This window comes from Aspergillus fischeri, genomic scaffold (genome assembly GCF_000149645.3).
Source record: "Aspergillus fischeri NRRL 181 1099437636266 genomic scaffold, whole genome shotgun sequence".
In the NCBI taxonomy this organism is placed as follows: domain Eukaryota; kingdom Fungi; phylum Ascomycota; class Eurotiomycetes; order Eurotiales; family Aspergillaceae; genus Aspergillus; species Aspergillus fischeri.
Window position 1 is genome coordinate 1,970,644 of NW_001509760.1, and position 20,028 is coordinate 1,990,671.

At 52.0% G+C, this 20,028-nt stretch overlaps 7 protein-coding genes across 7 annotated transcripts; 3 read left to right on the forward strand and 4 right to left on the reverse strand.

The window, feature by feature from the left end:
• Window positions 1-166: 166 nt before the first annotated feature.
• Window positions 167-1,743, reverse strand: NFIA_053660 (uncharacterized protein; the record flags this gene model as incomplete). The annotated part of the gene is made up of 3 exons (XM_001257916.1): window positions 167-1,286; window positions 1,363-1,494; window positions 1,556-1,743. The coding sequence occupies 3 exons, from the start codon at window positions 1,741-1,743 to the stop codon at window positions 167-169; spliced, it is 1,440 nt and encodes a 479-aa protein (XP_001257917.1).
• A 340-nt stretch (window positions 1,744-2,083) lies between these two features.
• On the reverse strand, window positions 2,084-4,876 carry NFIA_053670 (calpain-like protein; the record flags this gene model as incomplete). The annotated part of the gene is made up of 7 exons (XM_001257917.1): window positions 2,084-3,121; window positions 3,171-3,362; window positions 3,419-3,524; window positions 3,570-3,830; window positions 3,880-4,144; window positions 4,200-4,386; window positions 4,445-4,876. The coding sequence occupies 7 exons, from the start codon at window positions 4,874-4,876 to the stop codon at window positions 2,084-2,086; spliced, it is 2,481 nt and encodes an 826-aa protein (XP_001257918.1).
• A 1,380-nt stretch (window positions 4,877-6,256) lies between these two features.
• Window positions 6,257-7,464, reverse strand: nimX (cyclin-dependent serine/threonine-protein kinase CDC28; the record flags this gene model as incomplete). Its single annotated transcript, XM_001257918.1, has 5 exons — window positions 6,257-6,518; window positions 6,586-6,749; window positions 6,810-7,010; window positions 7,065-7,318; window positions 7,428-7,464. The coding sequence occupies 5 exons, from the start codon at window positions 7,462-7,464 to the stop codon at window positions 6,257-6,259; spliced, it is 918 nt and encodes a 305-aa protein (XP_001257919.1).
• A 723-nt stretch (window positions 7,465-8,187) lies between these two features.
• On the forward strand, window positions 8,188-9,349 carry alkB (oxidoreductase, 2OG-Fe(II) oxygenase family; the record flags this gene model as incomplete). Its single annotated transcript, XM_001257919.1, has 2 exons — window positions 8,188-8,464; window positions 8,544-9,349. 2 exons carry the CDS (start codon window positions 8,188-8,190, stop codon window positions 9,347-9,349), a joined length of 1,083 nt encoding a protein of 360 aa, XP_001257920.1.
• Window positions 9,350-10,332: 983 nt separating this feature from the next.
• On the forward strand, window positions 10,333-12,235 carry gmdA (putative general amidase GmdA; the record flags this gene model as incomplete). Its single annotated transcript, XM_001257920.1, has 6 exons — window positions 10,333-10,602; window positions 10,650-10,831; window positions 10,859-11,483; window positions 11,542-11,589; window positions 11,645-12,059; window positions 12,111-12,235. The coding sequence occupies 6 exons, from the start codon at window positions 10,333-10,335 to the stop codon at window positions 12,233-12,235; spliced, it is 1,665 nt and encodes a 554-aa protein (XP_001257921.1).
• A 553-nt stretch (window positions 12,236-12,788) lies between these two features.
• On the forward strand, window positions 12,789-14,589 carry NFIA_053710 (uncharacterized protein; the record flags this gene model as incomplete). The annotated part of the gene is made up of 2 exons (XM_001257921.1): window positions 12,789-13,387; window positions 13,476-14,589. 2 exons carry the CDS (start codon window positions 12,789-12,791, stop codon window positions 14,587-14,589), a joined length of 1,713 nt encoding a protein of 570 aa, XP_001257922.1.
• A 217-nt stretch (window positions 14,590-14,806) lies between these two features.
• Window positions 14,807-20,028, reverse strand: NFIA_053720 (putative ABC transporter; the record flags this gene model as incomplete). Its single annotated transcript, XM_001257922.1, has 15 exons — window positions 14,807-14,935; window positions 14,987-15,031; window positions 15,098-15,551; window positions 15,617-15,906; window positions 15,954-16,205; window positions 16,255-16,816; window positions 16,868-16,945; window positions 17,001-17,670; window positions 17,719-17,766; window positions 17,820-17,944; window positions 18,001-18,099; window positions 18,146-18,268; window positions 18,321-19,224; window positions 19,279-19,450; window positions 19,501-20,028. The coding sequence occupies 15 exons, from the start codon at window positions 20,026-20,028 to the stop codon at window positions 14,807-14,809; spliced, it is 4,479 nt and encodes a 1,492-aa protein (XP_001257923.1).

Sequence of the window (20,028 nt, forward strand, 5' to 3'; positions counted from 1 at the left end):
ACCTCTCAATCGGCCACTGTCAGCAGCTACTTCCTGCTGACGGGCTAGAACGAATGGTTCAGCATTCAGGTATCTACTCAGAATAATCACCACTCTTCAGGTCCAGCATAGTATACCAAGATACAGAGCGACATTCATCATTAGACAGAAGTACACTTCTAATAGCTCAATTATTCGCATCTGGATCTTTTGAAAGCAACGTCTCACCCAGCCATCTCCCCGCGCCTTCCTCGCCAGAGCCAGGAGGCACCTGCGCAAGCGTGACCCTGCTCTCTCCGTAACCCTTTTCCCGACCCCAGAAACACGCCCTGCGCATGACATCGACCATCTCATCCGCCTGCTGCGCCAGTACTGAGCGCCGCTGTGTCTTTCTAGAGTGTCGGGGGGCCTGCCGTTTCCCATCTCCGTCGGACGCAGGGACAGGGTCAGGCTGTTCGTTTTCGTTCTCGTGGGCGCGGACAAAGAGACGGACGTTCGGGAGGGCCATTTCGAGCCGTTTGATCCCTTGATTGTAGATGTGGTAGCGATGGGAGACGCTCGAACCATAGTCTAGACCGTACGGGGGCCACCGCGAGAGGGCTTTGCGGCGGCGGATGGCGCGGCCCTGGATGCCGAAGCTGGCATCGGCGGGGTCATTTCTGGACTTTGTGTCTGAGTCTGGATCGGAGGGTAGATCTGTCTCCGAGTCGTAGATGTCACCCTGCTGGTGGATTGCCTGGTCTTGCGTATCGGGATCCCAGACACCAATCGGCTGTCTGTCTGGCTTACTGGACACAAGCACAGGAACGGGATAGTCCGGTCCAGTCCGGTACTTCGGAAACGTCCTCGGGACATCCTTACCCGCCGACCGCAGAAACAAAACAGGCGAGGCAAAAGCATCAAAGTAGCGCTCCGGCGAGGCAAAGAATTTCTCGCGCGCTTCAAGAAGCGGGACGAGATCCTGTGCAGCGGGAACTCGGCTTCCTGCACCCCGCGTTCTCTTGCTGGCGGTATTTCCCTCGTGAGCTGGTTGCTCTTCCATAAGACAGTGTTCGTCGAGCCCGGGCCAATCGCAGATAGGTTCTAGGGCCGTGACTGCGTGAACAGATTGCGCTTCGGTGAGGGCTAGCATGAGCGCTAACGAGCCCCCGATGCGTGTGCCGATGACGCCTAGGCGCGCGGGTTGGAGGTTCTGCTGGACCCAATCGAACCCGGCCAGGGTATCGTGGACGGGTGTAGGGTACCGATAGAAGACTTGCTTCTTGACCGCAGAGACGCCTTTCTTCTTTGTCTTCAGATAGGGCCGACTCCGATGCGAGGTCTGTCGACGGGGTTGTCCCTAGACGGTAATTGATCGTTACGACCGTCGAGGAGGTGACAGACGCCAGCGTTTCTGAATAAGGACCACCCGAACTTTCACCATGTTCTGCCTCTCGCTGAAAGAACGGGCCCGGAGGTAGTCGAATGATCACATTTGGTTTGCCACCCGCAGGCGCTATAGAGGGATAGGTTACACTGTCATAAATATTCATGTCAAAATGAGCTTTTATGAAGCTTTCTAGTGAGGTACGCTTACTTCAGGGATACATAACCATTGTTTCCAACTGGAACTTGGAACGACTGATTGCGGTAGGTCGGTTGCGCAGACCGCGAAGTTGAGAAGTAGCGGAGGTTTGCTCGAACGTATAAACAGGATGCCGAATGGAGACAGGAGAATTTGACTGCTATGAACCTGTCAAGAAAGTCAATTGCAAGCCGGCGCATTGCGCCATGTTGTTTCTGCGAAGGAAAGAGAGATGCGGGTGGGTGGGAAATAGTGCCAGTGTCGATTGTTGACATGTGAGAAGTCTTGGCACGTTTGTCCTATATCAGATCGGGCATACGGGGTAAATATATATGTATAGTTTCAACAAGTTCCCATTTCTAGGCTTCGTTATATTCATTACTCAAAGAGTTTGGCGTTAGGAATCACTTGCTACGCATTATCAAAGATACGCTTGTACAAGGATAAATGAAGCAGGAAATGAGGGTTATACAATCTAATAACAGCTACAATAAGAATGAATGCAGCGATACCGCAACTTTTGAACCCAGGTCTTCAACTTCAATGATTGTGGAGCATCCGACTGAACTTGCCCTTTGGTAGAGTCGCGCTGGCGGCCGGATCGTCCATGTCAAGAGCTGCTTCGACGTCGTCCTCAGGCACCGGGCGAACAACCGCGAGAGACAGCTGCTGATCTTTCGAATACACCCGCAATCCCACCACGCAGACTGCATTCCATGGATCGATGCTAGCTCCAGGGCAGCAAGTAGATGCGGCAGGCGGGGCCTTTGTCTCCTCATGCTCTTCAGGGGGCATGTCGAGGTCCGAGTCAAACTCGAAACCCTCCAGCAGCTCTTGTTCGCTGTAGTATATCGATTGGGTCATGGAGACGGTGGTATCCAGACTCGAGCGGAGGGTCTCTCTGCTTCGTTGCCTCACGTGGTTCGAATGGTGGTCCTCCGGGAGATTGATCGTGGGGACGCTACTGTTGGGCACAGGCATCGTATCGAAACCATTGGTAGAGGCGCCTGCCAAATCTGCGGGAGATTGCACAGGACCATCGGGAAAGATCTGCTCAATGGCCCGCTTGTCAGGCTGCTTTTGGTTGAGGCTGCCGTTGCTCATTGCGACACGTCTCTCTGCGGCCCGCTCTTTCCGTGCAGCCATCTTGCGTCCGCGAATCCACTCCTTTTGAAGCCTCCTCTTGGTTTCTTCGCGCAGCTTTCGTCTCTCAAGTTTCCTGCGACGCAGCTCACGTTCCTCCCGTGCTTGCTTCTCCTGCTCGGTCTCTACGACCAGACCCTTGGCGTGCGCGAGATCATACGAGAGGCCAATCTGAACGAGCTTCTCCCGCTTGATTGGTGCCAGGCGGCTGACGACCTCTTCTGCGGACTCCACGTGGTCTCTTCTGTAGGCAGTGACTTTCACGAGCACATTATATCGACCAGGGTCGAGATTGACTTCGGCGCTCACTGATCGGTTGATAAGGTAGCTGCTATGGCTGCGGACGATGTATTCTTCTTCTCGATCCTTCTGCACTCTGAATTTCAGCTCAAAGTCATATTCACCGTCCAGGCCCCTGAAATACCGCGTATCCAGCTGTTCACTGTCAGCAGGTGTAAGCGTCTCTAAATGGAAGGAGAGTCACCTGAGAGAGGACGATGACGACAGGACCGGCAGTTGTCACATCCATCCTGAATCTCGTGCTGTGATAGTCCGCTGACCATGGCACATTGAGAGTGGTCCATTGCTGGGTGACTGTCCACTCAGGCCCGAAGAGACGGGTGCGATCAAGATGTTGATACTTTTTGAGGAGATCCTCGTAGGAAATCCAAAAGAACTAGTCCCCTTGTCAGCTGACAGCTCCAACAACCCAGGGTCGGAGATGCCACGTACACCATCATTTCCGAACTTGTGATCCAATTTCTGCATCCACTCTGGTGTCCATTGCTCTGACCCGTCACTCCATGCACCATTCCATTCTTTCTTACCCCACGGGTTCCTATCCGGGTAAGCATATGCGCAGGGATGTTGAGAATGGTCTCACCTCAATCGCAGCAGTCGACGACCATCGACCTCCTTCGCATCCATGATCGAGTATGAATGATTCTCGGAAATTCCCCTTCTATCTCTTGGCGGCCCTTGGTATTTAGGATCTAACCAGTTGGAGAACAGTCCAGTACCGCAGCCGAATAGGAATTCATCATTCACTTTCATAAGCTCTTCCTTCCAGAATCGATCCTTGTCCAGGATGTTGCTGGTCAGGATATCCGACGTGACACCTCCTGTCAGGTCCTCGAGAGCCTCCCTAAAGCGTGTCAGTGAGGGCACCAAATTGCTAGCGCAGTGAATCTCACCCTACAAACCCGCCCTCGATTGCGGAAAAATCACCATGTGCCTTGGCATATGCTTTCTCCAGCAAAGGCAGCCATGTCTCGTTTGGATCCACACACTGGGCAAAGTAGAGTGCCCGTGAGCCTGTCTGCCAGACTTTGCGATACTCCTCTTCGGTGTCGTTGCGGTTGATGTCGTCCCAAATGGGTCTCTCGTCAACGGACTCGTCGTAGTCGGCTGCACGGAGATACAGCTTGTCGTCCACAATGCACTTTTGCCATTCGCCATCTGTCGAACCATGTCAGAGTTTGCTCACTGCTCGAATGATGGCTTGGCTACCCACCTCTGTAGAAGATGAAGCCGTAAACTCCGACATTCTCATCCCGCGCAACGCAGATCTTTTCTATCAGACCCTGCTTGTTGCCCATCGTGCAGAGAGCAGCCATAAACCAACAGTCGCCATCGCGGCCTTGGCGCACATCCGACGCAGTTGGTCCATTGACGAAGAATTGCGGTTTCTCAAAAATTTCCTGACCAAAACGATTAGCGCCGTCTGCAACAGGCCAACTGCTGATCTGAGAAACACACTGTGACTCTTTTCACCCCCTTCGGGCGCATTTCATGATTCTTCTGATCGAGCGAATCCAAGCAATCCCTCCGTCCAGATTTGAGGTCAACCTCGATATCAAAGTGTGGATCGGTGTATTTCTGATTCACCCGCCTGCACTCTTTCACGATGCGCTCGACAGCCCGTTCGCACTCTTGTTTGGCTTGCTCGTAGGACTTCCCCGCATTCTGACCTTTGATCGTGCCCCTCCGTATACTCGCCGCTTTGGAGCGCGCATACGGATTGTCAGGCAGAACAGTGTAGACCTTACCGGGGTACTTGGTACTGAACTGATTCCAGAATTCCCTCATGATCTCCTGGGGGTTCTGCTGCACTCTTCTCGCTCGACTATCCGAGCGCGTTGAGAGAGGTGGGGTGTAATCCATGTCGATATAGTCTTCACCAGTATCCATGATGCTTGAATCGGCTTTGAAGGCCCAGACAATTGGCCAGACTCGTCAGTGATAGAAGGTGAGGACTCTTTTCCCAGTAAAATCTCGAGAAGAGCAGAATATGGCCCTGATAAAGATTTACAGAACCAACCTCCGGCTGTAAGCAGTCTAGTAGTGCTCAGCCGTGCTGAACCGCAACACCGTCACCACACGTCAAAAAAGCCAAAGCAGTAAGTCCTATGAACCGTTACACCCATCTCGTGTCCAGCTTGAGGCTGAGCCAAAGTGACGAACCATAACGGAATCAACGGTTTGGCCCCATGCATCAACGACACCAGGATAAGGGAAAGGGGCCAACCAACGAGTAAGGACTCTCGAGATGAAGAGCGGGGAATTGCAGGAAATGCAGCCCTGGGGCGCCAATGTCAGCATTCCGGCCATTCTGGATTCGCGTTTCACGCCATTCACACATGGCTGCCAAGTTGTAGTACGCTTATGCAGAGTCGAATGCGCTTGGGCTGAGTCGGGCCAATCATGGAAAAGGGTGGGATTATCCCAAGTCCATACCCGGCCCTTTTGTCTGTTGGTGGCCCCTGAGCTGAAAACATGCTTACAGATAGCAGCTGAAGCAACGGGAAATACAGCTTGAAATAGTCATTCCTTGCAATGATTGCAGTCTTTGTAATGGTAATATATTTGGCATAACTGTTAAATTGTGAGCAGGGGACGTTGCTTCACAGCATGCAGTCAGCGTCCAGAAGAAGTACGGTGTGCCTGAGGCTGTGCCTCTCCTGTGTCGTCCAGAAACCTGGAGCTGACAAGGCTGATCGAAGTTAATGGTCACAGTTAAGACGCCCGCGGCCCTGTTTCCTGGATCGGGAATCAACGTGGGCTAGATTCCTTCCCTGTATTCTGTTGCATTCTTAGCTTCTTTCTTTAGACATCTGCGTAACCTTGACCATGTTGGCTCCTGTCATCGTGGTAAGCACTACCAGTTACGGAAGCCAGCTGTGCAATTGGTGACCCGAGTCCTGAGAAACATTGCACACAATAAATGTAGGACTAGGAGATACAAGATATCGAAACAGGTATGTGGTATGTACGCTTCTGTGAAATGGAAAAATGGTCCATGAAATATCCAGTAACCTAACCTCTTTCCTGCCCGATCACACCACACTAACGCCGTAGAACAACAATTGCAGCCAATAAAAGAAAAAGATAAGATGAAAAGAAAGAAGAGGCAGCGCCCGACACATTGGTAACGAGTCACAGGCCAGCAGGGCGAGTAAGTCAGCGAGGTCAGCTGCGTTGCCAACGGCTTCCAGCGTTTTCGGCATCTGTCAGCCTCTCATGCATACATACATTACAGACGAACGAGTAGAAATCGTGACAAGTTTTCAGTTAGTGGTATCCATTTCTCCGACCGCGACCCGAGTAGTAAGCGGTACCGTGTGCAAAATATGGGTGCATACAGGCCTGTTTGGCGGAAATTCGACGGGCGGGATCGTACTCTAGTAGAGCCTCCAAAAGGTCAAGACCATCCTCCTCCAGGCCAGGGACCAGTGTATGGGGATCTTGACGCTTCCACTTGGGGAATGTTGGTTTGTAGTCAGGGAATGAGGTGACGCCAGGCCAGGTGTTTTCGTCGGGTGTACCGAGGAGCCTGTGGTGCGAGACGTGAATCAACAAATGACACTTAACACACCAATTGCCACAATGAATAAGCATACCTGAAGATCTTGAAAATCTCGTCAATCTCGGAATCGCCGGGGAACAATGGTTTGCGTGTGCACATTTCGGCGAAAATAGCACCACAGGACCACATATCGACGCCAGTAGAGTATTGACGACCACCAAGCAGGATTTCGGGAGATCGGTACCAGAGAGTCACGACCTGGAGCACTATATAAGTATTCTACGTTGAATGACAGTCAATATGGTCCAATGGTCTCACCTCGTGTGTGTAGGTTCTCAGAGGGACACCGAATGCTCTTGCCAGACCAAAGTCGGCCAATTTCAGATTGCCATCACGGTCAATGAGCAGATTTTGAGGCTTGAGATCACGATGCAGAATACGATGGCTGTGGCAATAACGAATTCCCTCCACCAATTGGGCCATGAACTTCTTGACCATAGCATCTCCGAGTCCCATGTTCTTGCTCAACGCAGAACCTTCGGGCAACGCCTTTCCGCGTCCACCCTCGCTGACAGGAAGAGCCTCCATGTACTTCTTAAGATCGAGGTCAAGAAATTCAAAAACAAGATAGAGTTTGTGGCCATCGGCATGGACAATGTTCAGGAGTCGTACAATATTCGGATCGCTCATCTCCTTGAGAAGGGAGATCTCACGGATGGCAGTGCTCGGAACACCTTCATCTTCCGCTTCAAGTCGGATCTTCTTCAGGGCAACAATACGGTTGGGATGGGTGAGTTCACGGGCCTTGTAGACGACACCGTAGGTTCCTAGCCATGGGAATAACGGGGTCAGCTCATTTATTTTCATGGTGGTGATTGGAGGAAAGGAACTAGCAATAGCATAGTAAACATGCAGGACCTAAGTCATTGTACATACCCTCTCCAATTTTCTCAATCTTCTGGTAATTCTCCATGGTGACAGTCTCCTTGCCAAGGATGCTCAATAATCAACTCTTGCTCGAAGGACGGGTGGAATCACGAGCGTACTACTGCCAAGTGGGGTCCAACAGTGTTAAATGCACAGTGTCCACTAGGTCGCTCGGACAAGGAGGAATAATGGGTTCCAATTGATGTTAGCAGCTGCGAGGAGGGGCGGATAGGGATGAATGGAAACTCCAAGCTAGGGGGAGAGCTGGCCGATTCCGCGTCAGACACCGCACAAGATCATCCAAGGGTCAAGGTCAAGATTGACCGAAATCGATGATTGACGTGCGTCCGAAGGGTTGTCGATCCGATCGTCGAGTCGAGTAATCTTGAATCGAACGAGGCTTCTTGTTATTTTCGTCCCTGCTTTTGATGGTGGGGAGACAAAGGCGGTCAGAGCAGAATAATCAATCGATGTACACAAACAAAACGATTCCCACGCGACAAAGGCGGTGAGCGCATTCCGTGATGGTTCTTTTTTTCTTCGTTTCTCTCTTTGTCTCTTGGATTAGAACAGCGACACTGACTGGATGACGGGGCATACCAGAGCTTAGACGATCAGTCATCCGAGCTGCGGACTGACCACTTAACTATTGTGGGACGAATCTGCTTTCAAAGTGATAAGCATCGCGAGATAGCCTTCATCCTTGGCGATCACTGAATTGACTCGGCTTCTATACTTCTAAAGCTTATCCCGCAGTTTGCACAATACCATGCCTCATATCAATGAGCTCAATGCTCATGAACGCCCTCCTGAGGCCATTCGGCAACGCTACAAGTCTCTTCAAAAGGCCACGCTTTCTGAGATCATTACTGATGGGACAATAATTGACCTAAAGGCTCTGAATCCCAACGATCTTCCAGACAATATATCTCTGTCGCATTGGGTATCGGGTCATGACCTTCGTCCGGTTTTCCAGCAGTTTGCCGGAGAACATGAGGACTCTCTCCCTGAAACTATACCTGTCTATACACACAAATCCGTATCTGGTTAGCATATCACAGCCTTGGTCTCCTTGAAAGCGAGCGCAACCAAGAAGCAGAGCAATCGACTCCTAACATGTGGTAGGTTTGCAAATGGTTCCTTCCATATTCCCTTCTGCCGTTCAAGTAGAGTTACTCTCTCGATTGTTCCATCGAGATCTGTCAAATCCGGAGCATCGGACCAACCTTCACCTGCATTACCACGTCACCTACCCTGGTCAAGCTGCAAGTCAAACCGACACGGCCGTGTTCCCACCTGAAGATGGCTCCACAGTACCACAGATCGTATCTTTCTTTGAGGACGACTCGTCCAGCGTCTTATCTCCCAAGGATCCGCAGGTCCATAAGCCGATTACAGTTCAGCAAATGCTCACCAAGAAGCTGCGCTGGGTGACCCTTGGCGGCCAATATGACTGGACTGCTAAAGAATATCCTTCGGGACCCCCGCCTGCATTCCCTGCTGATATTGCCAATCTGCTGCACGCAGCTTTTCCTCAAACAAAAGCAGAGGCGGCCATATTGAATGTTTATTCCCCTGGCGACACTCTGAGCCCTCATCGGGATGTCAGTGAGGAGTGCGATGTGGGCTTGATCAGCATCAGTTTTGGCTGCGATGGCCTCTTCCTGATCAGCCATGATGATGGGACTGACTGTGAGATCATCCGTCTTCGCTCAGGGGACGCAGTGTACATGGATGGCACCTCTCGCTTTGCATGGCACGCAGTACCGAAAATTGTCCCTGGAACTTGCCCGGATTGGTTGGCTGATTGGCCATGCTGTACCTCCGAGACACCTGATAAGACAGCATTTGGCAAGTGGAGGGGCTGGATGGCCGGCAAGCGAGTAAATTTGAACGTCCGACAAATGTCTGCCACTGAGTCTCATGGTTGACGGTCAGGGGTATCAAATTCCATGATATCCCTCTCGGGTTTATGTCTATAGGTTATATGCCAGTCAGAGATGAAAGTCATGTGCTCCAGTGAGGGCAGGCTGGTCATCTGTCGCAACTGGATAGACCATCCTGTTAGCCAGGAGAATCTACCGTCCAGTTTGACATATAAAAGGCTGCCATGTATCGACACCATCATCCCTTCCGGCTGGGCACAAATGATGATTTGTCAGCCACTCCAGCTCAGTGACTGGTGTACACTGTTAATGGGTCATGGGATTTGATATATATTCCTCCTTGTGAGCTTACCAGCCAAGTGAGATCTGGTACAGAAACCAGTGATTGGGGGATTATTGGAGCAGGCCCCTACGAAACGAGCAATACAGAAGCTCGAGATATTGAAAGAATAGATTGGACAGTTAATACTATGCCGAGGGTCAAGACTTCGTTCTTTGAACAGTATCTTCTTGATGTTCATAGTCCCGATACCCATTGCGGGAAAGGACAGAGGTTCGCCAGGCCTAGGTACTAGCCTACCTACTATCAACATTACTGAGTTTCCTCAATGCCGAATATGTACCGTAGGACTCCAACTACTCCATAGACTCACATCTGATGGTTCTCCAACTGTATATTTCTGTTGGAGAACAGAATACGAGTTGCATCTGAGACGTTAGTGGACAGATAACGCTGCCCCACGTTCCCCGCTGCGACTGAATATCGTATCGTACGAGATCCCGCATAATCATCGACGGCCTCGGTTATCTTCATGGTATCTCAGTCCAGGGCATGTCTCTCGACCTGCCTAATCGGAAAAGATTTGAAGTCCCTGGTACCTAAGATAAGGAAGATGACCCCGTTCTCCAACTGCTGCCTGCAGCCGATTTAAGGTGGACATTCCCTACCGGACGAGTCATCCCTTATACTACTCTCCATTCCTCAGTTATATCCCATACATTTTAGCAAACCAAGCTGTTAAGTCACAATGACCGTAGACTGGAGGTCCTTGGCAGATGCCAAACGCCAGTCCATCCTCGATGCAATTCCCGCCAAGTGGAGGATTCAGACTCCGATCCCATCACCATCCGAACTACGGGATGTTACTGGTTACATTGAGCAGTTCTTGACTGCTCGGGAGCTAGAGATTACCGGAAACGATGCCGTAGACATCGCGAAGCGGACGACGTCTGGTAACTGGACTGCCGTGGAGGTAACGGAAGCATTTTGCCATAGGGCCGCTCTGGCACACCAGCTTGTACGTCTGCTAGTAAATATATGTATGCCGTTGTTGACCGTGTCCAGGTGAACTGTCTGCATGAAGTATTCTTCGAGGCAGCTATTGAAGACGCCAAAAGGCTCGATGCCTATTTTGCAGAGCACAAGAAGCCTGTTGGGCCTCTTCACGGTCTCCCGGTCAGTCTTAAAGACCAGTTTCATGTGCGAGGCGTGGAGACAACGATGGGATACGTCGGCTGGATCGGTACGTTCCAGGGCAAAAAGGAAGATCCAAGAAGAGGCGTATCTGAAAGCGAGCTTGTCAGGGAGCTTCGCAACCTCGGAGCTGTGCTGTACTGCAAGACAAGTGTGCCTGCGACTCTGATGGCAGGAGAAACAGTCAACCACATCATCAAGTATACAACTAACCCGCAGAACCGACTCCTCTCGTGTGGAGGAAGCTCGGGTGGGGAAGGCGCGCTTATCGCCCTGAGAGGCTCTCCTGGAGGGTTCGGCACCGATATTGGCGGTAGCGTCCGTATTCCAGCTGTGTTTAATGGTCTCTATGGAATACGTCCCTCGTCCGGCAGGATACCTTACGAGGGTGCTGCAAACTCCATGGACGGCCAAAATACCATCCTATCTGTCATTGGCCCGCTTGCAACAACAGCGCGCTCTCTGAGACTGCTTTTCAAGGCTGTACTCAGCCAAGAGCCGTGGTTCCATGATCCCCTGGTGCTCGAGGTACCCTGGCGCGAAGATATTGAACGAGAGGTCGGGGCTCTGGTGAAGCAGTCAGCAGCTGATCCTTCCCAGCTTGCTTTTGCTGTTATGCACGACGACGGGATAACCAAGCCTCATCCTCCTATTGCACGGGCTATGAAGACCGTGGAAGAGACGCTGAAAAAGCTCGGACACAGAGTACGAGGATTATAGCAATGGTGTATGACCTATGTCAAGCTGACAAAGTTGAATTCAGGTCATTGAATGGAAGCCTCCATCTCACAGAATCGCAGTCGACTTGGCCGTATGTTTCGTCCCTTGCCCTCTTTTTTGGGCTCTAAGTATACTGACTCCAACAGGATCAAGCTTTCACCTCCGATGGTGGAGCAGATATCGAGTATCACTTTGGCCTATCTGGAGAAGAACCTGCTCCACAGATCATAGTCGCCACTAAACTCACCCACAAGACAGCTCTGGAAGTTGCAGCGTTGAATGTCAAGAAGCGAGAATACCAGAAGCTTTATATGGAATACTGGAATAGTACCGCTGAACTGACAGGCACCGGACGGCCGGTGGACGGACTCATCTGTCCGTGTGCACCACACGCGGCCGTGATTCCTCAGAAATATCGTCATGTTGGTTATACATCATTCGTGAATCTGCTGGACTACACGAGTGTCGTGTTCCCGGTGACTCGTGCAGACAAAACGATTGACGTCTCTCAACCACGAACTGACTTTTTGAGCGAGGCGGATAAGCTAACTTATGAAGATTGTGAGCTCATCATCTTGGTTCACCAGATTCTTTATTGCTAATCCTTCTCAGATGATGCTGACATCTACCACGGGGCGCCGGCCGGGCTTCAGATCGTCGGACGACGATTCCAGGAGGAGAAGATGCTGGCATTAGCTGAGTATATCGGTGAAAAGGTCCAAGAGGCATCACAATAGGTCTAGTTCCTAGTTTCTATTCTGATTGATGTGCGGTCAGTCGGTTGTTCTTATTGGTATGAGACGCGGTAGTAGCATCATAAATCGCAGCCATAACATCACGTATCCATTCGCTCTTGAGCCATTGTAGCAGTAGACTGAAAAAGCTTTTTAACATAAGAGATATCCTCATGTCCAATCTATTTGTCTCTTTGTATGTCAACCTCGGAGCAAAAAGACGCGGACTCGAAGTTCCCCACCGCAAAGCTTGGCGCTTGTCGATCGTCACGTTCACATTCTCGTTCACTTCTTCCTCTCTTGCTTCTTCTTTGTTTTTCCTCTTCCTCGTTCCAGCTCAGCCATCTTTTCTTTTTCTTCCATCACTTGCAGCTCTATTACGTCCCTCACTTGCAATCTCGGGCCCCGCTCTTCATTGTTCCAGCTGTGACGCACAAGCGCGGGTCTTCTCTTTCATGCATTGAGCTGCAGAGCTTCCCTCGGATGCGAGCTGGTCAACGCGTTTCTGGTGTCACCGCGACTCCACGTTTGCCAGCAACTTGAATCTTGTGAAACAATGGCGGAAACCACACCCTCTCGTCCGAACGACACCCCAGAAAACTCTCCTGGTGGAGGCGATGACAACCAGTCCCAATCGGCAGGCCAATCCAAGAATCCTGCTTCCGTCAAGGATCGAAAATGCCAGTACTGTCATCAGGCCTTCACGTCATCGTCACTCGGCCGACACCTGGACCAATTCCTCTTCAAGAAAAAGCCCGACGGGGTCCACGATGTTGAGGAGATTCGGCGCATTCGAAGCGGCATCACCAGACGGCAGGCCCGCACATCCTCCGGCAAACGGGATACTCCTGAACGGGCCATGGGCAAAGGCCCGTCGGAGCATTTTGCAGGCGGGGAACACGGCGCGAAGCCGCGTGAGGGTGCGATCAGGATGATGTTTAACACGCCTACGTGGCATGCGACCGGTGTCATCAATGATATTCCTAATCCGGGTCAAACGCCGGAGGGTTCGCGGTTCGCGGCCTCGCAGCCTCGAACGGGGGTGCTGCATCTTCCGGACTATGCGAGTAGGGGTGCCAACGCCAAGGATCCAGATACAATGAGGGCGTTGGAGTTGGCTCTGCGAGAGGTTCTGGATAATATCAAAGCTGCAACGTGCGTGCCCGTCATTACTCGGTCCTTGCGACTGAAGAATGCGCCGGAAAATCGAATAAGACCTTGCTAACAATAATGCGCCCAGTAGTTCCCGGATGCGACCTCGGCTTTCGCCGTTCGATTTCGATATTCAGTCGGAGACATTCCCCTCGCTCTGTCTTCACCTACTGCCCCCACCTCCCAGTCTCTTCTCTACCAATCCGTTCCCGTCACCGTCATCTTTCCCACTGAATCCCCCTGGGGTAGAACACCTTGATATTGTACGACAGGCGATTCGAGCGAAGATTGACCAGTGGCAATCCGATCAGCTGTCCGCGCAATCTGCGAACAACTGTCCCGGTCGGCCCGCGCTCGGCCTGGACGCTAACATGATCAGCCGCAGCGCACAGCAACATGAAGATATGAGCCTGAGGCATCTCGAGCTGGCATTCAAACACTGGGCCTCGCTGCCACCGGAGACGCGACTAGAGGCGTGGCATCTTGAGATCACCCGCGCGTTCGCTCGTGAGGTGGAGAAACGGAAAATATTGGACGAGCAGCTCGCTCGCGTCCAGCAGGAAGCCAACCAGCTGCGCGCACAGGTCGAGAAGCTGGGTTCCTGCCAATGGCCCCGCGAATTCGCCCTCTTCCCGCCGGACACCCTACCCCTCCCACCCGCTGTTGCGCGGGAGCTAGACGCCAAGGAAAGCCAGATCAGCCCCGGTTCGCCTCGGTGGGACTACGATAGCGTTGTTGCGAAGTGGAAGCGGGTCGTGATGCACGACAAGACCATGGGTCGCGTCGGCGTCGGGTATGGCAATCCTCCGCTCGATGATCGCAGCAGCGCGGACACCAAACCCCGCGCGACAGAGGAGCCGCCCGCCTCCGCTTCTGCATCTGCACCTCCGTCTGCACACCCCAGGTCGCGAGCCCTGCAGCCCGCTCCTGGCCCCGCGCTCGCCTCAAGCCCAGACCAGTCGTCCTCGCATACCGGGGGCGCCTCGGCCCCATCCAGCCAGAACACCTCGCCTTACCTCCGGAGTCCCCAAGCAGGTCCGCAAGCCAAGCGTCCCCGATTAATGAACGGTGCAGATGGCGGCCACACTTCGGCAGCGAATCCGTCGGCCACGGCGTCGAATACGTGGAATCCGCAGAGTCACCAGTCCCTTACGGTTTCGAACTTGGCTAGTCCGTCTGGACCGCCGCCTAGCTCTGGAGCGTAGTTGATCTTACCAGACCGGGTAGCCGCCGCCATCAGCCATGTAGGCCTCAGGAGATATATGCAATGGCGAATGCATGTTGGAACCCCCTATCTAACTGTACAAATACTGGAATGATATATACTCATTTTCAATTCTCGCAAGGAATTCTGCAATTATTGGATATCTAGATCATAATACATGAGAACCGAGAAAAGAGTTTATGGCTCTGGTAGTACTATCACTTTACACTCTTCTTCGTCTTCCGTGCACTAATCCACCGCTTTAGATCTCCCACGCCATGAAGATAAAGCCAGGAGAAGAAGTAGACTGCCGCGAAATTGAACATGGTGAACGCCCAGAAGATCCCCTGCTTTTGTCAGCTCGTCATTCGCGTGCAACAATAGTCGGAGGCACTTACGTAGGCACGCCACTTATGCGAGTAGAAGACGTTGAAACTCGCTGCCTGAATGGAAATATTAGTTCTGCTGTAAGACATGTACGAAGAGGGGAGGGGGAAGGGAGAACGTACAAATGCATCACCGATGGAATATGGACAATACGAGCATAGGCCACCGGCAGCGTCTTCGACGTACCCGCCAGCCTGTTTCGCAAAGGCGCCGGCGTAGCTCTGGCAGGTCTGACCAGGTGGGGGCGAGAACTGGGTCACCTCCCTGCTGACGCAGCGGACGGGGATGTTATGGGTGAGGACGCCGAGGAAGCCCTCGAGGAGGTAGTGGAAGGGGGTGAGCCAGTACATCCAGGACTGCCAGAAGTGGGGGAGGGCGACGTAGGGGACGACGACGCCGCAGAAGGCGACGACGAAGGTGAAGAAGCAGGGGACGAGAAGCGAGGCGAAGAGCTCGTTGGGGGAGAAGGCGGCGATGAACTGGCCGAAGCTGACGTAGTAGAGCTCGAAGACCATGAGCAGCATCCAGGTGTAGCCGGAGCTGAAGGAGTCGCGGGGGTACCATATGCCCCAGTACCTGGTTGTGTTAGTGGTGTGAGACGGCTAGAGCTTGGTTGAAGGTGGTGACTCGGGTGAGCTTACCAGCAGTTGAAGTAGATGGATCCTGCGACGACGGAGTAGGGCAGCTCGGGGAGGATGGCGCTGGTGACCATCGCGGTCCATGAATAGATCTTCGAGTTGGCCTCGCGTGATTCGTAGAGGTTCCGGAAGTGCAGGAACCTGGGCTGGAGCTGCTGGATCAGGGGCGGCGAGATGGTGAGAGTCATGAAGATCGAGAAGAGCCGCGATTGCATGTCGATGTAGCTATTTCCCAGATGCCAGAAGGTAAACGTGTTGAAGAGTCCGGTGAAGATATGAAGAAGGAATTTGCCCTGTTGCTGTTAGCTTCAACTCTCCGATGACGAAACTGCACACTCACGAGAGTATACTGTGGGGATCTCCAGTAGGCGATGAACGCCCGCTTGGTGACAGCCACGATCTGGGTCCAGATGGGCATGGCGTATGCCCGGTCGTCGTCTTTGTTCTGCCTGATTTCGCGATTGCGGCGGGAGCCGATGATTTTGTCAATCTCTTCGGCCAGTTGCTTGCATTGAGGAGACTGGGCCCAGACATCTCCCCAGTCCTTCCCCTTATAGTCCGGATTGCCGGCGCCGATGACCTCGAGCATATACTGGGAACTTTGTCAGTTTAGGCTTAAGCAGACGAGGCGCAAGACGTACTTCGGCAGGATTCGCATGAGGCGGACACTTCTTAGCACCGTTCGACTCGAAATACTCGATCAGAGTCTTCGAGTCCTGTCCCAGCTCTCCATTGTACACAACCCTACCTCCACTTTGCAACAGCAGGAGGTCATCAAACTCTTCGAATAGGACCGCGGATGGCTGGTGAATCGTGCACAGAATCGCTTGTCCAGCGTCCGCAAGCCGTCGAAGGAACCGGACAATGTTGAACGCGGCAAGCGAGTCGAGGCCACTTGTAGGTTCATCCAGAAAGAGTAGAAGTTCAGGCTTACTTGCCAGCTCTACTGCAATGGTAAGCCGCTTGCGCTGTTCTGGGTTCAGGCCCACCCCTCCAGAGCCCACAGTTGCACCGGCAATTGGGCGCATCTCAAGTAGGTCGATGATCTTCTCGCAATAGTCATACTTCTCCTGAATAGGAACTTCTTTGGGCTGCCGCAGAAGCGCAGAGAAACGGAGAGACTCCCGAACAGTTGCGGTGGGCTCATGGATATCCATCTGTTCAGCAAAGCCAGTTGCTCTTTGGAAACTTTTAGGAAGTGGCCTAAAGTTGTAAGTGACGTCCATGGATGCGAACCGTGGCAGTAAGACCTACTTTCCATCTACTAAGAAAGTGCCAGTGATGACGCCAAAATTGATCCGCTGTGCCAAAGTATTCAGTAGAGTTGTTTTCCTGTAATGGCCGGTGTTAGCTACTTGGTTTTAAAATGATGTCGGGCATGACTGACCCTGCTCCAGAAGCTCCCATCAAGGCAGTAAGGCGGCCGGGTTTAACATATCCGTGTACGTCCTGCAGAAGCTTCCTTTGCCCACCCTCATACGGGATAGTGTAGTTGACATCTTGCCAAGTGAAGATAGACGTGCTCTGAGCGATGTCTTTGACTTCACCCCCAGGCTCTCCGGATTGGGTCTTCTCGGAATCAGCATTGACAGCATTCTCTTTCTGTCCCGATTCTACATCCTCAGGAAGTTCTTTATTTTTCACTGCTTCCTCAACATCCTTTGGCGCTTCGTTCCTCTTAAAAGTTGTAACTGAGCTGCCGCCTTTGTTGGGTTGCTGCAACTCCGTACCGAGCATCGTCAAGGCAACGAAGAAAATGAACCACGCGATGATAATGCCAAAGTTTCGCCATAGATGAGACCGACTGTATGTGAAAGCAGTCTTGATGTAACTCGAGCCTTGGACAACTAGCTGGTTCGGAGTGCTTCCCTGGACCGCACAGCTTTGGTGACCGGGCTGCGCATTGGGACCGTCCGGTACAATATTTGGCCTTACGCACTGAATGTCGAGGTTGTAGAACTCATTGGCCATGATAGCTTCAAACGCATATTGAACGGGATTTATCCAGATCAGCCATTTGAACCACGGATGCATCTTCCATGGCGGGATGAGATAGCCTAGAGCGACGTGAGAAAGGGTGCCATTTGGAGAGAATTTCATCCTACCTGTATAAACGACCAGTGCTTGTATGGCAACTCCGGTAAGACGAGTAGCTGCTCAATTAGCAAGGAAGGTTTCGTCGAGGAAAAGCACGGTTGGCACGTACCGACGTCAAGAGAAGCAGACACCGCCCCAAGGGCTCGAAAGAATGAATACATTGTCATTGTGAGAATGAAGATGAACAGGAACTGGATAAAGAATTGGGACGGCGTCCGTGAGAGATTTGCCATGCTTGGACAAACAGTTAGCGTCAACGTGTATGACTTGAAGCCTGACAAGATGCATACAAGTATACAATCAACTCAAAAAGTGTGACCTGGACGAAGACCAATGGAACGTCAACAACCACCTGGGCTAAAGCATAGGCGGATGGGCGGTAGAAGGAGCTGAAAAAGTCAGTCTTGTACCGTGTTCTGCAGGAGATAGCCATACAAGCTTTTGTGTTTCAGCATGATCGGTCGACTTTCGAAAGACGCTGTAAGTTCTGCCATCGCGAGCAAAGCATTGAAGAGGAGAATGAAGAACATGACGCCTCCTCGGGTGAATACACCACCGCTAAGACATGGGTCAGCTTGAAAATCATTCTCCAGTGGACATATCGACGAACCTTGTGGGTGGAAGATTGTAGAATAAACTTCCTATGATCAATGCTTGGAAGACCAAAATGCACCATTTTCCCACCAAGGTCTGTTTGTCGCCGTACATGATCAGAAATTGCCGACGAGTTAGAACGATGACCTGACCATAGAAGGGGATGGTGTAGTTCTTCTTCGGCATTTCCTGCCTCGCCTGTTCACGTTCGTGCTCCTGTGTCTCCAACTCTTTCTCGAACTCTTCAATCTCCTGCAGGGCAGCCCTGTAGGTATCACTCTCGCGATACAATCTCTGAAAGTCCTCACCAGATCTCGGGACTCGATCTTCCCATCCACTTTTGACACGTCGCGCGTGTGGATCACTGACCGAGGTCAAAAAGTCCGGGGTGGTCCACCGCGGGGGACATTCAAACCCTAGGCGTTCGAAATATGCCTTTGCCTCTTTGGCGCTTCCATAGTATGCGCACTTGCCCTCTTCGATCAACATGACCTTGTCAAACAAGTTATAAAGATTCTCAGAGGCTTGGTAGAGGGCTACAAGCGTGGATACGTTCGCCATGTCGGTAAGAGTTCTCAGACTCTGTACATACTCCAGGGCAGTACTGGCATCAAGGCCTTTGGTCGAATTGTCCCAACATTGTGTACTGGCCTTGGTAATCATGGCCTCGGCGATGGATACACGTTTCTTCTCTCCTCCTGAGATACCGCGGATGAGCTCGTTGCCGACTTTTGTGCCCAGCGCATGTTCAATCCAGAACAATTTGGCAATGGCAGAGAGAAATGTGTTTTGATAGTCCTTTCGGCTTTCCCCCGGAATGCGCGAATCTTTGTCTGGTGTGCGAGTTTTTAGAGCGAACAACAGAGTATCCCGGACGGTCAGGGTTGCATAATGGAGATCATCTTCGGGGTTATAGGACACTGCAGATTTAATCAGCGACAGTATGCTTGCAGTGGGAATAATAGCAACTGTACCTTCGGAGCGGTATTTGTCGGCCATGAGTTCGGCATCTGCGCCTCCATAGCGTACATCTCCTTTAATGCTTTTATATCCTGCCCTCTGATTGCCAATCACCTTCAGAAAAGTCGAGCATCCAGAACCTGGCCGTCCAAGGACCAGGAGCATCTCACCTGGTTTCACGCAGCCCTGAACACAGTCAGCCAGTACATTGATCAAAATTACGAAGGAGCACAGACGGTAAAGTCATCGAGTATAGTCCGCAACGGGTGATGACCTGCTCCAATTCCTTTCCTGCCTCTTGTCAAGAAGCCTTTGATGAATCTAGGCACAGCAAGAAAGATATCGGAGTTGGTAGGCTGCAACGCAGCTCCCAGGCCAACTCCTTTCACTGTCAAGCCCTTCCATATGACACCAGCATGTCGAGTTTTCTCCTCGTCAGAAACGGATTTCCTTTCCTTGCCAAACATGCGAGACATCAGCTTCGCAATCTGAGCCATATCCTCAGGGCCTTCTTCGCTACGGCTGGTCTGTCGACGGGAGAGAACACGGTTGATTTGGTCGTCACCGTACTGTCCATCACGAGTGGACTTGGAACTGACATCCTCGAATGCAGTCGATGGTTCATCGTCGATTGAAGAAGAATCTTCAGTGTCGGAACCGGAAACTGCTGGGGAAGCTGCAGAACCCGCAATGTCTTGAGGAGATTGCCCTTCTGGGGCAGCATTCGCTTCCCTTCGTTGCTCTACGTCGCGCTCAGCGTCCAT